This window comes from Galeopterus variegatus, unplaced genomic scaffold (assembly GCF_000696425.1).
Source record: "Galeopterus variegatus unplaced genomic scaffold, G_variegatus-3.0.2 Scaffold60, whole genome shotgun sequence".
NCBI classification, from domain to species: domain Eukaryota; kingdom Metazoa; phylum Chordata; class Mammalia; order Dermoptera; family Cynocephalidae; genus Galeopterus; species Galeopterus variegatus.
In genome coordinates this window covers 1,052,262-1,068,271 of record NW_007726171.1, presented here as the reverse complement: position 1 = coordinate 1,068,271, position 16,010 = coordinate 1,052,262, and the positions used below count along the sequence as shown (strand labels likewise).

Below are 16,010 nucleotides of genomic sequence, written 5' to 3'. Positions count from 1 at the left end.
ACAGAGCTCCAGTTCAGGACAGTGAAAAAGTTCTGGAGATGGACAGGGTGATCACTGCACAACTATTTGAATGTATTAATGCCACTGAACTATACACTTAAAAATGGTCAAAGTGGGCCCGGCCCGGTGGCGCACTGCTACAGTGCGCCGCTTGGGAGTGCGGAGGCGCTCCCGCCAAGGGTTCGGATCCCACATACAGACCGGTTCCCGCTCACTGGCTGAGCGAGGTGTGGGTGCAACGCCGAGGGCTGCAATCCTGTTGCCGGTCCGGTCCGGTACGGGCGTGACACTGAGGGTTGCGATCTGTTGCCGGACACGAAAAAAGACAAAAAGGAAAAAAAAAAAAAAAATGGTCAAAGTGGTAAATTTTGCTATGTATATATATTGTACCACAATAAAAGAAAAATTGAAAACAAATGTAAACATGTAAGACTAAATCAGGAAACCAAATTCAAATACCATCACTTGGAATATAACATTCTGCAGAAGTGCTAAAATTCAGGGCCTAGACCACCTGAATTTTTTAGGATAGTCCTGATTGAGTATTATGTTATCTTTCTTAATAAAAGAACTTCACCAAATGTAAAAATAATCTGCAATGTAACTTTTTGGATTTAAACAAATTGCAAAATTTTATGAAAACACATACAATCCCCCCTCAAAAAAAAAAAATCCTCTTTGTGGAACCTGATTTTTCTCTTGAAAAAAGTGATCTCAGTAATGATAATATTCAGAAAGAATTTACTCGTTGCAAATCATAATGTACACTCTAAATTATACTAGGAAATTCTAGCAAAACTAGCCTAGATTATCCAAAATAGTGATTTTAGTCAACAAATTTCACCAAGAGCTGAACCCCGAATGCAGTGAATAGATGCAGGGATCTAGAATGGAAACATTAAAATATGTACTACATTGTTGCAAAATGTATCCAAGAGTGCTAGAAAGGTCTTCCTTCTGTGTCATAAGAGTCCCTCTTCAGAGGTAAATGAGGAAGCAAGAGTTGAACAGAGAAACAACTATTTGCCTTGCAAATTCATTTCTAGAATGATCCAGAGAGGAACCTGGCCTTGACTGAACCCACAAGAAAATAAGAGGACAATTACTCCAGCCTAGAATCTATCTCTATTTCCACACACACACACACACACAGTTTCCCCACTGGTCAAGTTCAAGTGACCCCTCCTCTGAATTCTTACCCCTGTATAATTCACTCCTCTATCCAACCATCAGTTTAATACTATTACTGCCTACTCCAACTGAATGGCAAATGTCTGTGCGTGCATGTCTGCCTGACCACAATGAGCTCCTTGAAAGCAGATCTGTTTTATTCATCTGTTCCTCAATGCCTAATCCCTAGTGGGATTTAACCTTTGCCATATGGAAGAGAATTTGAAGCCCAAACAAATTCTTTTCAGTTCAGTATAACTACGCTCTTACCAGGTAAAAATGATCTCAAGTCTGAGCATCACATACAACTCCCTTGTCCATAAACTGCCCACTGGTCTTGCAGTACAGAATTGCTTTCTTATAAGCCTTATTTTAGCAGCTATAGTGTATATGACGATGATATTTGGGTATTTAAATGATCTGATCTCAACTGACATGAATATCAACTCATGGGTAGCTGTTACCGCTGATAAAACAACAAATCTCTATTTTTGGCTCATTATCATTTTGCAAATCCAGGGTTTGGAAACTTAGCTAGTTCCTAGGGGGATAAAAAATAGCCCCTGCAATAAAACCGTTCACTTGCGGTCACAGTCCCCTTTTTACTACCCCTCATAGAGTCAAAGAGAACAGATGGATGCAAAGCATGTACGTAATATGACCCAAAAGCTGGTGCTTTCATCAGGAGCATGACCAAGATGAATAAACCCTTAGTTCTCTGTCTACAATTGATTTGCTATGGGGATTCCTGCTTTGCTTTAATCTTCACATTTTCTTGGGGATTTTTCTTGTGAGTAGGAACTATAAAACTAGAAGTTCCTTTCGTGGCATGTCTACGACAAGATTTCGCAGTCTCCAGGCCAACAGTGTATACAGCACCTCTTCTGAAACTCCAGAAGAGAAACAACAAACAGTACCAAGGTTTGAAAACCCAGTAGAGGTCCCCCTGTAGAAAGTTATGTTCCCCTGCGATCCAAACCCTTAGCCCCTCTTCATGACTCTCATCCCATCTGGAGTTAATCATCTAATTTCTGTTTTGTGTCTTGGCCACAGGCATATTCAGTAGGGCTATTCCAAGGACAAGTGACTGCCTTCTGACTTGAGCAAGGCCGAGCTCCCCAGGTAGACAGCCACTGTGTCAAATTATGTGGGTCACAGCTCATCCCAGTACAGAGGTGCAGTGCCTGTCATTTCAAGTGTGCTCTGTATTTTTCGAATGGATAGGTGACTGGTCTAACCAACTAAACTGAATTATGAAAACATACATTAAGGGCCGGCCCAGTGGCACACTGCTACAGTGCGCCGCTTGGGAGCGCAGAGGCGCTCCCGCCGAGGGTTCGGATCCCACATACAGACCGGTTCCCGCTCACTGGCTGAGCGAGGTGCGGGCGCAGCACCGAGGGTTGCGATCCCGTTGCCGGTCCCAGTCCAGTACGGGCGCGACACTGAGGGTTGCGATCCATTGCCGGACAAGGAAAAAGAGACAAAAAGGAAAAAAAAAAAAAAAAAACATACATTAAACAACTCAGTTAAGACTGAGAGGAGAGTCATAGTATTTTACAGCGTAAATAAGTAATCCAAACTACTCCTTATATTTACAATAGAAAACTAATAACCTGTTTTGTTATTTATAAAATGCTTTCTTTCTGCCCATTCCAATGCACATTGTCAAAAAAGATGACCTTGTTTGTATGTGGCCTAAACCTACTCTAAAGGAAAGAGCTAGCTGGCCAGTTAGCTCTGCTGGCTAGAGCATGGTATTGTAACACCAAGGTCAAGGGTTCAGATCCCCATACTGATCAGCTGCCAAAAAATAAATAAATAAATAAATAAAGGGAAGAGCTATATATGCCCTATAGCACATAATTTACTCCTCTTATAAGCCTCCCTTACCATACCTTTACTTCATATCCCCACCCAATACTATTTACATTCAGTTCTCTGTGTTTTCTAATGACTTCCTGTATATTTTACACAGACATACTTTTTACTCTTTACTCTTAAATTCATCCAAATAGAATTCCCTGTCTACTAAAGCTACGCCTAGAGTACACGCACAATGAATTCCTGAGGAACTGATGAATTTAGCCTATACTCCAAGTCACCTTCTAGATTAGAGCTGCTAAATGTCAGCATTTTGCCAGTGTGAGAAGTTGAGTGACCTACAGTCCCATTTTTTCCTGGACATTTCTGATGAAGTAAATGACAAATACCATAATATAAGAAAATGGTTTTATTCCTAATTTTTAGTTCCCATACAGTTTACAAATACACTTTTACTCTGATAATACAGCTTTGCAACTAGCAAAGCAGTTGAACTAACACCCATAAATACAGGTGGGGAGACAATATCCACTAATGTTTCTCTACATAAACTATTATTTAATGTCATTTTTAAAAACAATTGTAAATAGACTACATAATACACGTGGGCAAAAAGGCAATTAAGTGAATCTCTTGAAACACTAAATGTATAATAAACAGCATATTATCAACATTTACATGATTCACATCAAAATGATGACATCCTAAAACGTATTCCTTTTAAAGGATAGATTTATCAATAAAATATTACATAACTTTTAATACTCTGGTACAATACTTCTTCATATACTGCAGGAAAATTAATTGTAGGTCTAGTCATCAGCTTAATAAAGGATCCTTTTCCATTAGCTTTTATTAATAAAAGTATCACAATTAAGTCATAAATAAACAGGCAAATTATTAATTACATGATTTGAGGTTTAGGATGAAAACTTGTAAAATTAGTTTGATATACAGCAAAGTTATACAACACACTAAAACCAACTGTTTAATACTTTTGCCTTGTGTGAACTGCCCATAGTGAAAAAGGAACAAACTTTTTAGTGATGGAAGATACAATAAACTATATTTTGGAACTTATTTTTCAAGGGTAAGAAGGAAAAAGATTTCAACAAAAGGGCTAATACAGATCCTAAAAAGGTGTCTTGAAATCAGGGAGGCCATGTGCTTGCTATATAAAACTTTATTCCCCCAACAACATACAGAAAACAAAAAACTGTACTGGGTTTGTATTTATGTCTACAGTCTAAGTTTCCTTTATGGATTACTAATCTACAACAAAACACTTCACAATTGCATATCTTTCCACGTTCCCCTGACCTAGAAATAACCCAAGACATTATATTAGTTCTTAAAATCTCCAGTAAAATAACCCCTAAAAATAATCTTAGCCATTTTCTTGGCTGTTCCAAAGCAACTGGGTTCTGTAAAGAATGCAGACACCAAAACAGTCCTACCTATATTTTCTCATCCCTACTTAGCCATTTTGAAAAGTCATTGATTTCAATGGGAGAGATGACCATAAGTTTCAGGAGGGCCACGCACCGAACAGAAAGTGCCTTTTAATTTTTTGAAAAAAGCTATTAAGTCTCTGAAACTTGGCTTTTTAAAAACCCCAATACCACATGCCAGATAATTCCTTCACCCCAAATATAAAATCCTATGCTTACAATTTTTAAATACTCAGCCAGCTACGGGATATTGTGCATATTTAATGTCTACCAGCAACCCAGAAGTAGACTGCATGTGTGTAACTATCACACCTGTTTTCCAGGTACCTTGATTCACCTATTACTGACGGCTCTGGCCCTGGGCCCTTTGACTTCCTCAGAAACCACCTCTTTGGAACTTTCATTTCCACTATATTTTTAAACCTGTACCTTGAGCTCCCCACATCTTCCAGCCCCTCTGCCTGACTCCATCCCATGTAGAGTAACCTCATCTGAGAACCTGCAATCACCTTTTACCAAACACACCGCAAACCTTAGCAACCTAGGGACTACGAGGATACTTCAAAAAGTTCATGGAAAAATAGAATTGAAAGATAATACATATCTTCCCATGAACTTTTTGAAGTACCCTCATATTATAAATTTTGTCTTAGCATAAGTTTACATAACAACATGATAGTTTGCTGATGTTGTGGAGGGAAATCTAAACGAAATCAATGTCCTGTAACAAAGCAAGCCAACATTAGGTATTTCTGTCCCAAGTGCAGAAACAACCGATCTTAAGCTACAGGCAGAGACGTTAATGCAGCAGATATATTTGTACAATCAAACCTTTGTATGCTGGTGAAAGAATTTGTCCCCAAAGTCCAGAGTCAAAATATTACCACAAAATCGAATCAAAATGGAGAACAATTCGATGGGACAATGTAATAAAAAGAACAGGATACAAGATCCTTGTTGCCAATAATGAACTGGAATCTCTTCCTTTACAGGCTTGACAAGAAGAGAGCAGTCATTACATTCCCCTAATAAGTAATATGTTCAGGTCACAACTGTGTTCTGAAGCAATTCTAAGTTCAATGGATATTGGGGGAAGAGGGTCAATGTACATTCTGTCTATGAAAATGGCAGCCACTGAGCTCCCCAAACTATCTCAGGGTTTCAAGGGGTAAAAGACCACAGAAAGGAACTGTTACCATGGCTGGATCTAGTCCTTCCTTTCAGAAGCCAAAGCAAGAGAATCTGAGTAAGGAGAACATGATTTCATAAATAAAATGCTAAGTTGCCCTAGCATTTTATTATCATTACAAAAGTCAACCAATGATACTTTAATTGAAATATACTCACTGAATGATGATTCAACACACAGGCAAAGAGGGATGTCTTTAGAGAAGGCACTTAAGGTAGAACACTAGCAAATCTCACTGCTTGGATAAAACAAAAACGAGCTCATTCAATCTGATGGGAGGCCTTCTTAGGACTGTTCCTTCTCACTGTAGCCTAACTGCATCTATGGGTGTGAGGCCTGACTAAAAACCAGTGGTATTAAGAAAGCATCACATTCACCACAGTCTGGGGTTACAACAATGATGGGGTGGTTGTGCTTTCAAATGCTCTGTGCCTCTAAACACATCCATCCTTACGTGACCAGTTTTCCCAAGTAATGGTTCAGAAAATATGCTTGGAGCTGGCAGAACTGGTTCAGGAAGCTTCTTGAAGGTCCCCTCTTTATTTCTCAGTCTGACTATCTGCTTATACCAGCTACTAGAAGCAGCTTCAGCTTCCCAAAGTCACTAGCAGCTTCTACTTTTGCTAACGATAGTTGGTTCTCCATGGCACTGGTTGTGACAGTCTGTTAGACTGGGGGCCACCAATGAAGTGCACCTCCACTTTATGCCCTCTTCTTGAATCTGGGCTGGGCCTGTGACTTGTTTAATCAGTAGAGGGCCATAGAAGGGAGGCTGCAACAGTTCCAGGCTTACATCATAAGAAATCCTAGCTACTTCTGCTTTTGAGCTCTTGAGAGCTCTGAGCTGCCACGTAAGAGGTCTAGCTATCCTGCTGGTGAGGCCTCTCAGAGAGACCATGTGGTGGAGGAGAGACCCCTGAAGACTGCATGCAGAGAGAGAAGTCTAGCCATCCCAGTGTCTCAGCCAACCTGCCGACCACATGAGTGACCACCGGCAAGACCAGCAGAAGAACAGCTCAGCTGAGCCCAGTTATTAAATAGTGGGATGGGAGTGGGGGAGTTATTGTTTTTGGCCAAAATGTTTTGGGGTGGTTTGTCAGCAACATTTGATAACCAAAACACTGGTCATCAGTAGATGCCTTTTTTCTAAATATAAGACAATTATTCAAATACAAAGAAAATATGGCAAATATTTTCCTACCATAACCTTCTCAGTCAACAGCTGAATGTAATTGGTCATCTGCTAAGAAGAAAACACCTCTTATCCTAATTCATAAATTTCCATGATTTTTTCTCCATGACATTTTAATGGCAATGCAAAGGTAGACAGTCAGCTTCTGACAGTCTCAGACGCTGGCTTAAAGATCATTTAGCCAAAAAAAAAAAAAAAAAAAAAACCATCAAAATGAATTATCCACTACTGGATAAGCAATGATAAATGAAATTGTTCTCATTTCTCCAGGGTTGTTACTTAATTTTCCCAAATATTTCTTCTTACAAGTGCACTATCATCCTAAGAGAAAAAAAATTAAATTGGTTAAGGTTATTTAAAACAAACAAAAGTTCCTTGACTATAATTTGAATACCCATAATCTGCAAAATATAGAGCACAATTGCTTCCTCAATTTAAAACAAAATTCTATAAAATATAACATTTGTCTACATTGTAGAAATGATTTCTTCTTATCTGAGGAAATGAGTAATTGGAAATCAGGTATTGTTGAGTTAAAATACAGTGGTCTTTAAATAGTTTCAAATTTTGCTCATCAAAAGGTAGCCAACCACAATGCAAGCCTTCCAAATCCAAATTAATTCTTCACATAAATGTTCTTGCATCTGTTCTTGATCTTTTTAGGGAGAGGGTGAAGTTTCACATCTGGGGAGGAAATAAGTTAGAATTTTTAAGGAGTGCACATTTAAAAGCTTGACAAAACATTAAACTTTTAAAGTAGACTTAAAACTTTTAAATATACTACCTATTGAAATGAAAATTTCAACATGAAATACTAACACTATGAGTTTCTAGCTTATCATTAGACCATATATCGCATACTGGGTCACAGGCTAAAAAAGTAATAGACAAGAGTAAATAATTGACAGAGACATATAAGGGAGATGAATTCCAAGCAGCAGTGGTAGAGGGGATGTGGAGTTGATCCAGTCGGGGGCCAGGAGAGTCCACCACCCGTGTCTCGTAGCCAGCCTGATGCCAACTGGGATGACAATTCAGGTATCCTGACTCCTAACCACTCAGTGCCATGCCCAGATGCTTCCCAGATCCCTACAGATCATCCCCTAGCACAGCCTGGGTTAACCAACTCTAATAAAAATTGCAGGAATGGTGATACCTGTTCTTCACCACTAAGCAATCGTTTCTCTGGAATAAGTGCTAGCTTTGCCCCTTGCAGAATTATTTCTGCATTTGATTTTAATGCTTAATGAACTCTGCACTATCGCTTCGTGGCCTTTAGGTTATGTATTAGTCCATTTTTGTTGCTTGTAACAAAATACCTGAAACTGGGTGATTTATAAAGAAAATGAAATTATTGCTTACAGTTTCTAAGGCTGGGAAGTCCTAAGTCCAGCTGGTGATGGCAACAGTGACCCAAGGGTCTCACATTGTAAGATGGTGGAAGCAGAGAGAGAGAAAGACTCTCTTCTCTCTTCTTTTAAAGCTCTCAGAACCATGCCCCTGACCACCATTTTTAATCCATTCACTATGGCATGATCCTATAATCTAATCACCTCTTCAAGGCTCCACCTTTCAATTACCATAGTAGGATTTTCCACCCTCTTAACAGTCACAGTGGGGGCTAAGTTTCTAATACATAAAACCTGGGGAACACAATTTAAGCTTCAGTGAGTTTTGGGGGGACATAATTCAATCCACTACAGGTTAGGATCAAGTGTAATGAACTCTAAACTAAATCCAGCTTGGAAAAAGAAGTATAGGGAGAGGAAAAAGAGGCTGGTTTATTAAACTCATTTATGGTACACTTTGCTGAAACATTCACAAATTATTTACCTGCTTAAAAATACCACAAATTTATAAACAATTAACCAATAAAGCACTTGCATTTAAATACCTATTTCTGTGCTGAAGTTTTGGCGGGTCTTCTCATCTGAAACTTTTCTGCTGCTGCATCAAGCCCACATTTTCATAGACTCTAGCATTATCCTCTCTCATTCTGCAGAGAAAAGAAAAAGGAAGACATTTACGAATATGCAGACCGAGCTGTTTAAGCTTACACAGTATTTAAAAAGCACATTCTACATTCTTTGGAAACCAGATATGGTGCAGACACAGTTCCTGCCCCCAGGAGTTGACATCTCAGCAGGGTTATAAGACATGAACATACAACAATATAATTATGAAGTTAAAAGTGAAATAAGAGCCTCAAATCCCTGTGCTCTGCCTACGTTGGGGGAAAACAGGTTGTTTTTTCTAGGTGGGCAGAAAAAGGGAGGCCTGCAGGATGAGACATTTGAGTTAGACCATGAAGGGGGATAGGACACGTACATATACAAAAGAATCACATTAATTTCCAGCAGAGGAATCTGAACAGGCAAAAGTTCCAAAAAGAGGAAATGTAGGAGAAGCAGGTAGTGATTAGAGATGCACTTAGCCTCAGCTCAGGTTACGTGAAGGGCAATGGACGGTTTAGGGACCTAGGATGGGAGGCCGACACATCAAAGAAGCCAGACTTCTTTCTACTGAGCAGGGCGGGGCGGTCAGACCAGTCTGGGAGGATGAGGAACCCAGCCACTGTGAATGCCAGCCTAAGAGGGGCTCCGGGGCTGGGGTATTCTGGTTCTGTACCGTACAGGGGAGATGTCGTGAAGGGACAGAGAGCCTGTCAGTCACAGACATGCCACTGGTAATAAGGGAGTCATCAGAGCTGATTCTGTTATGCTATCATGAGGGGAAAGCTTTCTGGCAAGGACTCACTCAGAGCCTTGACATTCTGGTTCCACTGCAAATTACTGCAGATAGCAATTTAAAATATCAACTTTCCCAGTCAGTCCACTGGGAAAGAAAAGAAGCAGGCAGAAGGAAGAGGCAACTTAGAGGAGAGAATACTTCTCTATATAATTTCATTTCAATGTTAAATAGAAAGCGGATGTGAATACAAGCCTCATATATGCTAACTAAAATGTTCGTATAGAATATTAAAATCAGCAGGGGTTTAAAAAGCCACATCAGAAGCAAATAGAGATAAGACTCTTAGGAGAAAATAAAAAGTAAATGTTATACTAGAGAGTGACTTTACAAACATAGAAAAATAATGACTTACAATTGCTATTCACAATCAATTTAACAAATGTTTTCCTATCATGTTTTAATTTATACAAGGAGGAGCTGGCCAGTAAGCTCAGGTGGTTTAGAGTGTGGTGTTTTACCAAGATCAAGGGTTCAGATTCCCACCCTGGCCAACCGCCAAAAATAAATAAATAAATAAATAAAATAAAGAGTTTAAACAAGAAGTCAGCAATGTTTTTCCAGAAAGGATCAGAGAGTAAATATTTTAGGCTCTGTAGGCCAAACACAGTCTCTGTCATACTATTCTTTGGGTTTGCTTTTGGTTTTGTTTTTTACAACCCTTTATAAACCATTCATGGGCCATACAAAAGTAGGCCATGGCCCAGATCTACCTGCAGGCTGTAGTTTGCCGACCCCTGGTTTAAACATGCAAAGTAGACTTCTGTTGACTGGTGGAAAACTAGCAGATTATGGTTGTGCTGACACATTAATGGTCAATTTACTTACTTTTATTTAACAAAGAGTCTTAACACATCATAAGGAATGATAACTGCTTCTGCAACAATCCCTACCCCATCAAAATAAAAATTAGATTCTTCTTGGAGAACCACCACTTGATGTACTTATAATACCATATAAGTATCCTATAATAAGTATAAGTATATATAATCCCATATAACTATCCTAGCCAGCATAGCAATCAGCCTTCCATTTAGGAAAATTAAAAATTTGCTCAACTCAATCCTTAACACCAGTCACGGATACAGTAATCACTGGGCAACAATAATGTGAACCAATGAAAGGCATCTGCTGCCAAGACTTATTTTTTGTTTAAAGTCTTTTTAAAGAAATATGCTGAGGTTAAAAAAAAAATTTTTCCTTTATCACTACTTACTCTGCACAGGATGGCGTTGGGGTACAAGGTGGGAGGGGACTCTGATCTCCACTTGTCTGGTCCGCTAGTGAATACTTAATATTTGTATATTCATGCCCTTTCCTCTTGCTTTTCTGAAAGTTGGAAGAGTGCATATATGAGGGACTGTGACTTTTTTAAAGGAATAAAGAAGCAAAAAAATATTTCACACCCCACCACCACCAAAAAAGTAAAAAAAGAAAGAGAGACAGACAGGCAGACCTTTGAGAATACTGATATGTTGACCAAACCATTAGGGAACTACTCAATGTAAATACACCTTATAGGTGAAAAGTACTTTTGAACCAAGAATTCAAAAGCACAGAGAGTCACGCATAAACAACTTACGGTATTGAACCAAATGTACCTGTTTCTGAGCTGAGCGATTTTATACTTTGATTGCCACATTAGCATCCAATCATTTCACAGTTCATTTGCAACATACTGAACAGTTCTCAGGGAAACAGTCAGGGAAGAGCTCCAGAAATAACTTTACTCCAAGAAGAAATAGCACACAGGTACAAAAGATGGTAGCACTTTTACCAGAAACAATAATACACTTTCTCACTTCTCTCCCCCATTGTGGGAAAAGACCCTAGCACCTTTAAACTTTATTTTTATTTTATTTTTGGCTCTAACAATACCCTGGAGGGGAAAAAAAGGCAAAGAAAACTAGTAGGAATATAATCTCATCTCTGATGTAGAATGAACTATATTTGGCAGGACTCCTGATTAGACATTTATCACTCTTTTCTACTCCTATATTCATCTAGAAACAGCCAGTTCTGAAAATCTATGCCAACAAATGAACATCATTACATAATGCTCCCTTCACTACAGGACCGCTCAGGAAAGGGCAAATAGCAGAAAGGGTAGCCGTGTCCAATATCGATGTGCAGGGGCAATACTTTCACTCATTGCTGGCGAGAGGGAAAACTGGTTACCATCACTTTGGTGCACAATTAGTTAGTGGTAAAAGTACTAACTAGTCGGTATCTAGTAAAAATGAAAAGGCATTAATCTTGCAACTCTGAACATCTACTTCCTGAGAAACCCTTGCACCATAAGCCTAAAAGAGCTGTCCAAGGATGGCCTGTGATGCGCTGTTCTTAATAGTGTCCACTGACAGAACAAAGAAATGTGATGTATCCATAATCATGAAATAACATGCAACAATGAATAAGAACAACAACAAAATGTATGCACATCGGGCCGGCCCGGTGGCGCACTGGATAGTGCGCTGCTTGGGAAGCGCGGTGGCGCTCCCGCCCGAGGGTTCGGATCCCACATACAGACCGGTTCCCGCTCACTGGCTGAGCGAGGCGCGGGAGCAACGCCGAGGTTTGCAATCCCGTTGCCGGTCCCCGGTCCGGTACGGGGGCAACACTGAGGGTTGCGATCCGTTGCCGGACACGGAAAAAAGACAAAAAAAAAAAAAATGTATGCACATCAAAACAGATTTCATTAATCACGGTAAGTGGAAAAACACAAGCTGCAGAACAATAAAACAGTATGATACCATCTGGGCAAATATTCTCAACATATAAACCAAGGTTATACACTGTTCACAGATATTTATATTTGTATTTTTAAATATAAAAAGAGACTGCAAGGCTAGTGATTGCTCTGGAGTTCTGGGGGTGGAGATGAGGGATGGATCTGGGGTGGGGGTCAAAGTGTACCTGTTACACTTGATATTTTCTATAAAAGAAAAAAGACATAAAAGAAATGTGGCAAACAAAGTGATCAATTATGTATGGGTTGTGGTACTGTATTTTTAAAATATTTAAAAATAAAACATAAAGCATAAGAGAAATTTAAATCCATCAATGAGGTGTCTTTTTCCATGCCTTACTCAAAACACACCCAAAACAACAGCTAATAAAAAGTGAAAAATCCCATTACACATAAAACAAGGGAATGCTACCACTCTAATCTAAATATAAAACATAAATAAAAAATATAAATATAAAAAGAACTTCTGCTTTAAAACTGTGAAAGTTGGAACAAAATGAAGAGAAAGCTCAGACCTAACAAATACCCACTCAGACTGCCCCATGAAAAAGAAAGCCCTGAATGTCAGTGTCACAGAAGTGAAAGGCTGTAAACTTCTCATTACAGCAATGAGACCCAGGAACATAGCTAGGCCAGGGCAGAAATAAGGAACAATGTGTCAAGAGCCACAGCAGGGAGTCCCACATTCTAAAGGGCCAGCCCACCCTCCTGGCTGAGGCAGACTGGAGGTGAGGCAGGGTAGGAGGGAGTATTATTAACCCTGGAATTCCTGAAGTGAACAAATAGGACAGAAGAAATTTTCTAAAGCAGAATGCAAGAAAACGTTTCTGAAATTTTAAAAAGACCTGAATCTGCATTTTAAAAGGGCACATAACATAGAAGAAACTGTACAATCAATCTCCCAAACATCAACGAAAAAGAAAAATCACATGGATCTCCAAGCAGAAAAAGCAAGTTGATAATCAAATTGTTTTTAGATTTTGATACAGCCCCATAATTCTAAAATTCCTATGAGAAAGAAAGATGACCCCAAAATTTCATACCCTGCTAAGTTACCCTTCAGATACAAAACCTGTTCAGACGTTTTCAAGCGTGCAAAAACTTGGAATATAACATCATCTTTAAAAACCCACTAATAATACAACCTAGCCAGTAGGACACATTATCAAAATAATCAAATCAAAACAAAGAATTCAGAGCAACAGAGACCATGACAAAAGGACTAGAGCATTGATTTAAATATAGTGCTACACTAAACAACTGTGGCAATTATAGATATAAATGTCAAAATTTATATCTATACAAATTTCATATTATCAAAAATGAGGTAAAAGAAATATGTATAAATTCTCTTTCATAGGTGGAATTAGATATAAATCATAACAAAAACAGTTAACATTTCTAAACACTTACTTTGTGCCAGGCACTATTTCAATATGTTATCTCATTTTAATTCTCATAATAACCTTTTGAAAAGATACTTTCATTAATCCTGCTTTACAGATGGGAAAGTGTGCCCATAAAACAGGTTGGCAAAAAAATGGCATGTGGGACAAATCTAGCCCAGGGCCTGTTTTGTAAGGCCTCCAGATAAGAACAGTTTTTACATTTTTAAAGGGTTGTAAACAAACAAAAAAGAACATGCACAGAGAGTATATGTGGCCTGCAAAGCCTAAGTACTATCTGACCCTAACAGGCAGCTGCCTGCCCTTCACTTCCTTGTGCTGTCTGCAACCATGGGGGAAAGGGAACATCCTAAAGGACAGAAGAGTGACAAGACAGAAATGCCTGGGTCTCCAGATGACCCTATGGAAGAGAGCTGCCTTTAAACCCTTACCCCCATATTGCCTGTAAGAGAGAAATAAGCTTCTATCTTGTTTAGACCACTATTATTTGGCCTCTGTTAAAGCAGCCAAGCCGATTTATTAATTGATAAAGAAGTCATTACAGAACTTATAGTCTAGGGAAGAAGCTGCAAAACAGAAATCCAAGATGAACATGTTTTGTTTAGTTTACATAGTATTTTAATTTTTAAACAAACATTTTTTTAAAACTGAAGGTCTTGTGAATAATCACCTCTGAGTAACAGCCACAGATTTTTAGCACCGAAATCTTGACTTACATAAGAAAGTCTTTAGAAAGAGACAATTTAAAATTAAATATGAAATGGAAGAATTGGCAGAGAACATTATTTTAAAACTTATGCTAAAGTTTAAAAGTCTAACTCATTTTTTCAAATAAAAATTTAAAAATACAATAAATAAAAACTAAAGAGTAAATATGCTTTTTTACTCAATACTTTTTTTTAAAAATTGTGGCTATAACAAAACAAAACACATGAGATCTACCCTCTTAAATTTTTAAATGTATGGTACAGTATTGTTAACTACATACCCATTACTGTATAGCAGATTTCTAGAACTTTTTCATCCTGTTACTGAAACTCCATACCCACTGAACAGCAACCCCCCATTTCCCCCTCCCTACTCAAGACTTTTTTGAAAATCAAAATCAATATTTCTACATGACATGATTACAAAAGAATTTTTCTAATGAGGAATAATTAATACAAATGGGACAGGTACATCTCAATGAATCAAAGCAGCCCAAGGAAAGGCATTAAAACATGGGAGCTTTCTATTTAGAAAGAACAAGATCTTACAGATTGTCTTACAGATGAAGAAAAATTCTCAAGGGATTATGGTTGGTTTGGTTTGTTTGGGTTTGGTTTTGGGAGGGTAGAGGGTAATGTGTTTCTGAGGCCTAGAAAACAATCTCAAATTGATCTATATCCCACCAAAACTCAGGGATATAGCATGGTTACCAAGCCTCCTACAATGTTTATAATAACTCTGTGGCCTGGCCAGTTGAAACACAGCCAAGGTTGTGAGGATGGATCCACCATGAGGCTCCACAGTCATCTGGCATTAAATATCTTTCCATGTGCAGGAACTCCAATTACATTCTTAAATCTTAAATCACAAAAAGTCCAAAAGTCAAGAGCAGGAAGAGAGGGTAAAATGAAAATGCTCTTCTCTGGGTTACCGAACAACAAGGCTACTGGTCCAGATGTGAGGGCTGCAAATACCATGACTCCTTCCACATCTAATTACAAAGGCCTCTAGGTTCTACTTCTCTCCAGACTCGCTCTCAGCTCCACCTACCCCGTCCAAACCACCAGCAGTTCCTACTGTCCTCTGTACCTGCTCAAGCCTGGTGCCCACCCATTACTCATGCTCAAGCCAGGGTCCTCTTTTAAAATGAGGATCTTTATATGTCACACCCCTACTTCAAAAACTCCTCCATGACTTCCCACTTCCCTCAGAATAAAGTCTAAAATCCCTGTGAGCCTCTCTTCCCCGCTACCTCCCAAACAAAAATCTGGTCTCTGCAGACTTTTCCAATCCCACCCATCACACCTCATGGTCTCCTTCAAACTCCCTCTACTCTAGCCCTGCTGGATTTCTCCCCATTTCAGGAACATGACTGCTTAGGTTCTCAATACCTGGCGCAGTGCCTGGCCCATAGTACAACCTACTTTAATTAATGCAGGAATGAATGAACAAATTGTCAAAAAGCCTCTTCATTGGACCAAAGAGATTAAGGAAGATTAAGGAAGATATGTGAAGAAGGGCCGGCCCGGTGGCGCACTGGATAGTGCGCCGCTTGGGAAGCGCGGCAGCGCTC

The 16,010-nt window shown here is 39.0% G+C and overlaps 1 protein-coding gene across 1 annotated transcript in view; it reads right to left on the bottom strand.

The window, feature by feature from the left end:
* Window positions 1-3,385: 3,385 nt before the first annotated feature.
* PTPN11 (protein tyrosine phosphatase, non-receptor type 11) overlaps window positions 3,386-16,010 on the bottom strand; it is an 89,281-nt gene continuing 76,656 nt past the window's right edge. The window contains exons 14-16 of the mRNA XM_008576242.1: window positions 10,791-10,903; window positions 8,721-8,822; window positions 3,386-7,510 (exon numbers count right to left, since the gene is read on the bottom strand). Of these exons, the coding sequence (XP_008574464.1) occupies window positions 8,753-8,822; window positions 10,791-10,903 (183 nt within the window). The 3' untranslated portion in view covers window positions 3,386-7,510; window positions 8,721-8,752. The remainder of the gene's footprint in view (window positions 7,511-8,720; window positions 8,823-10,790; window positions 10,904-16,010) is intronic.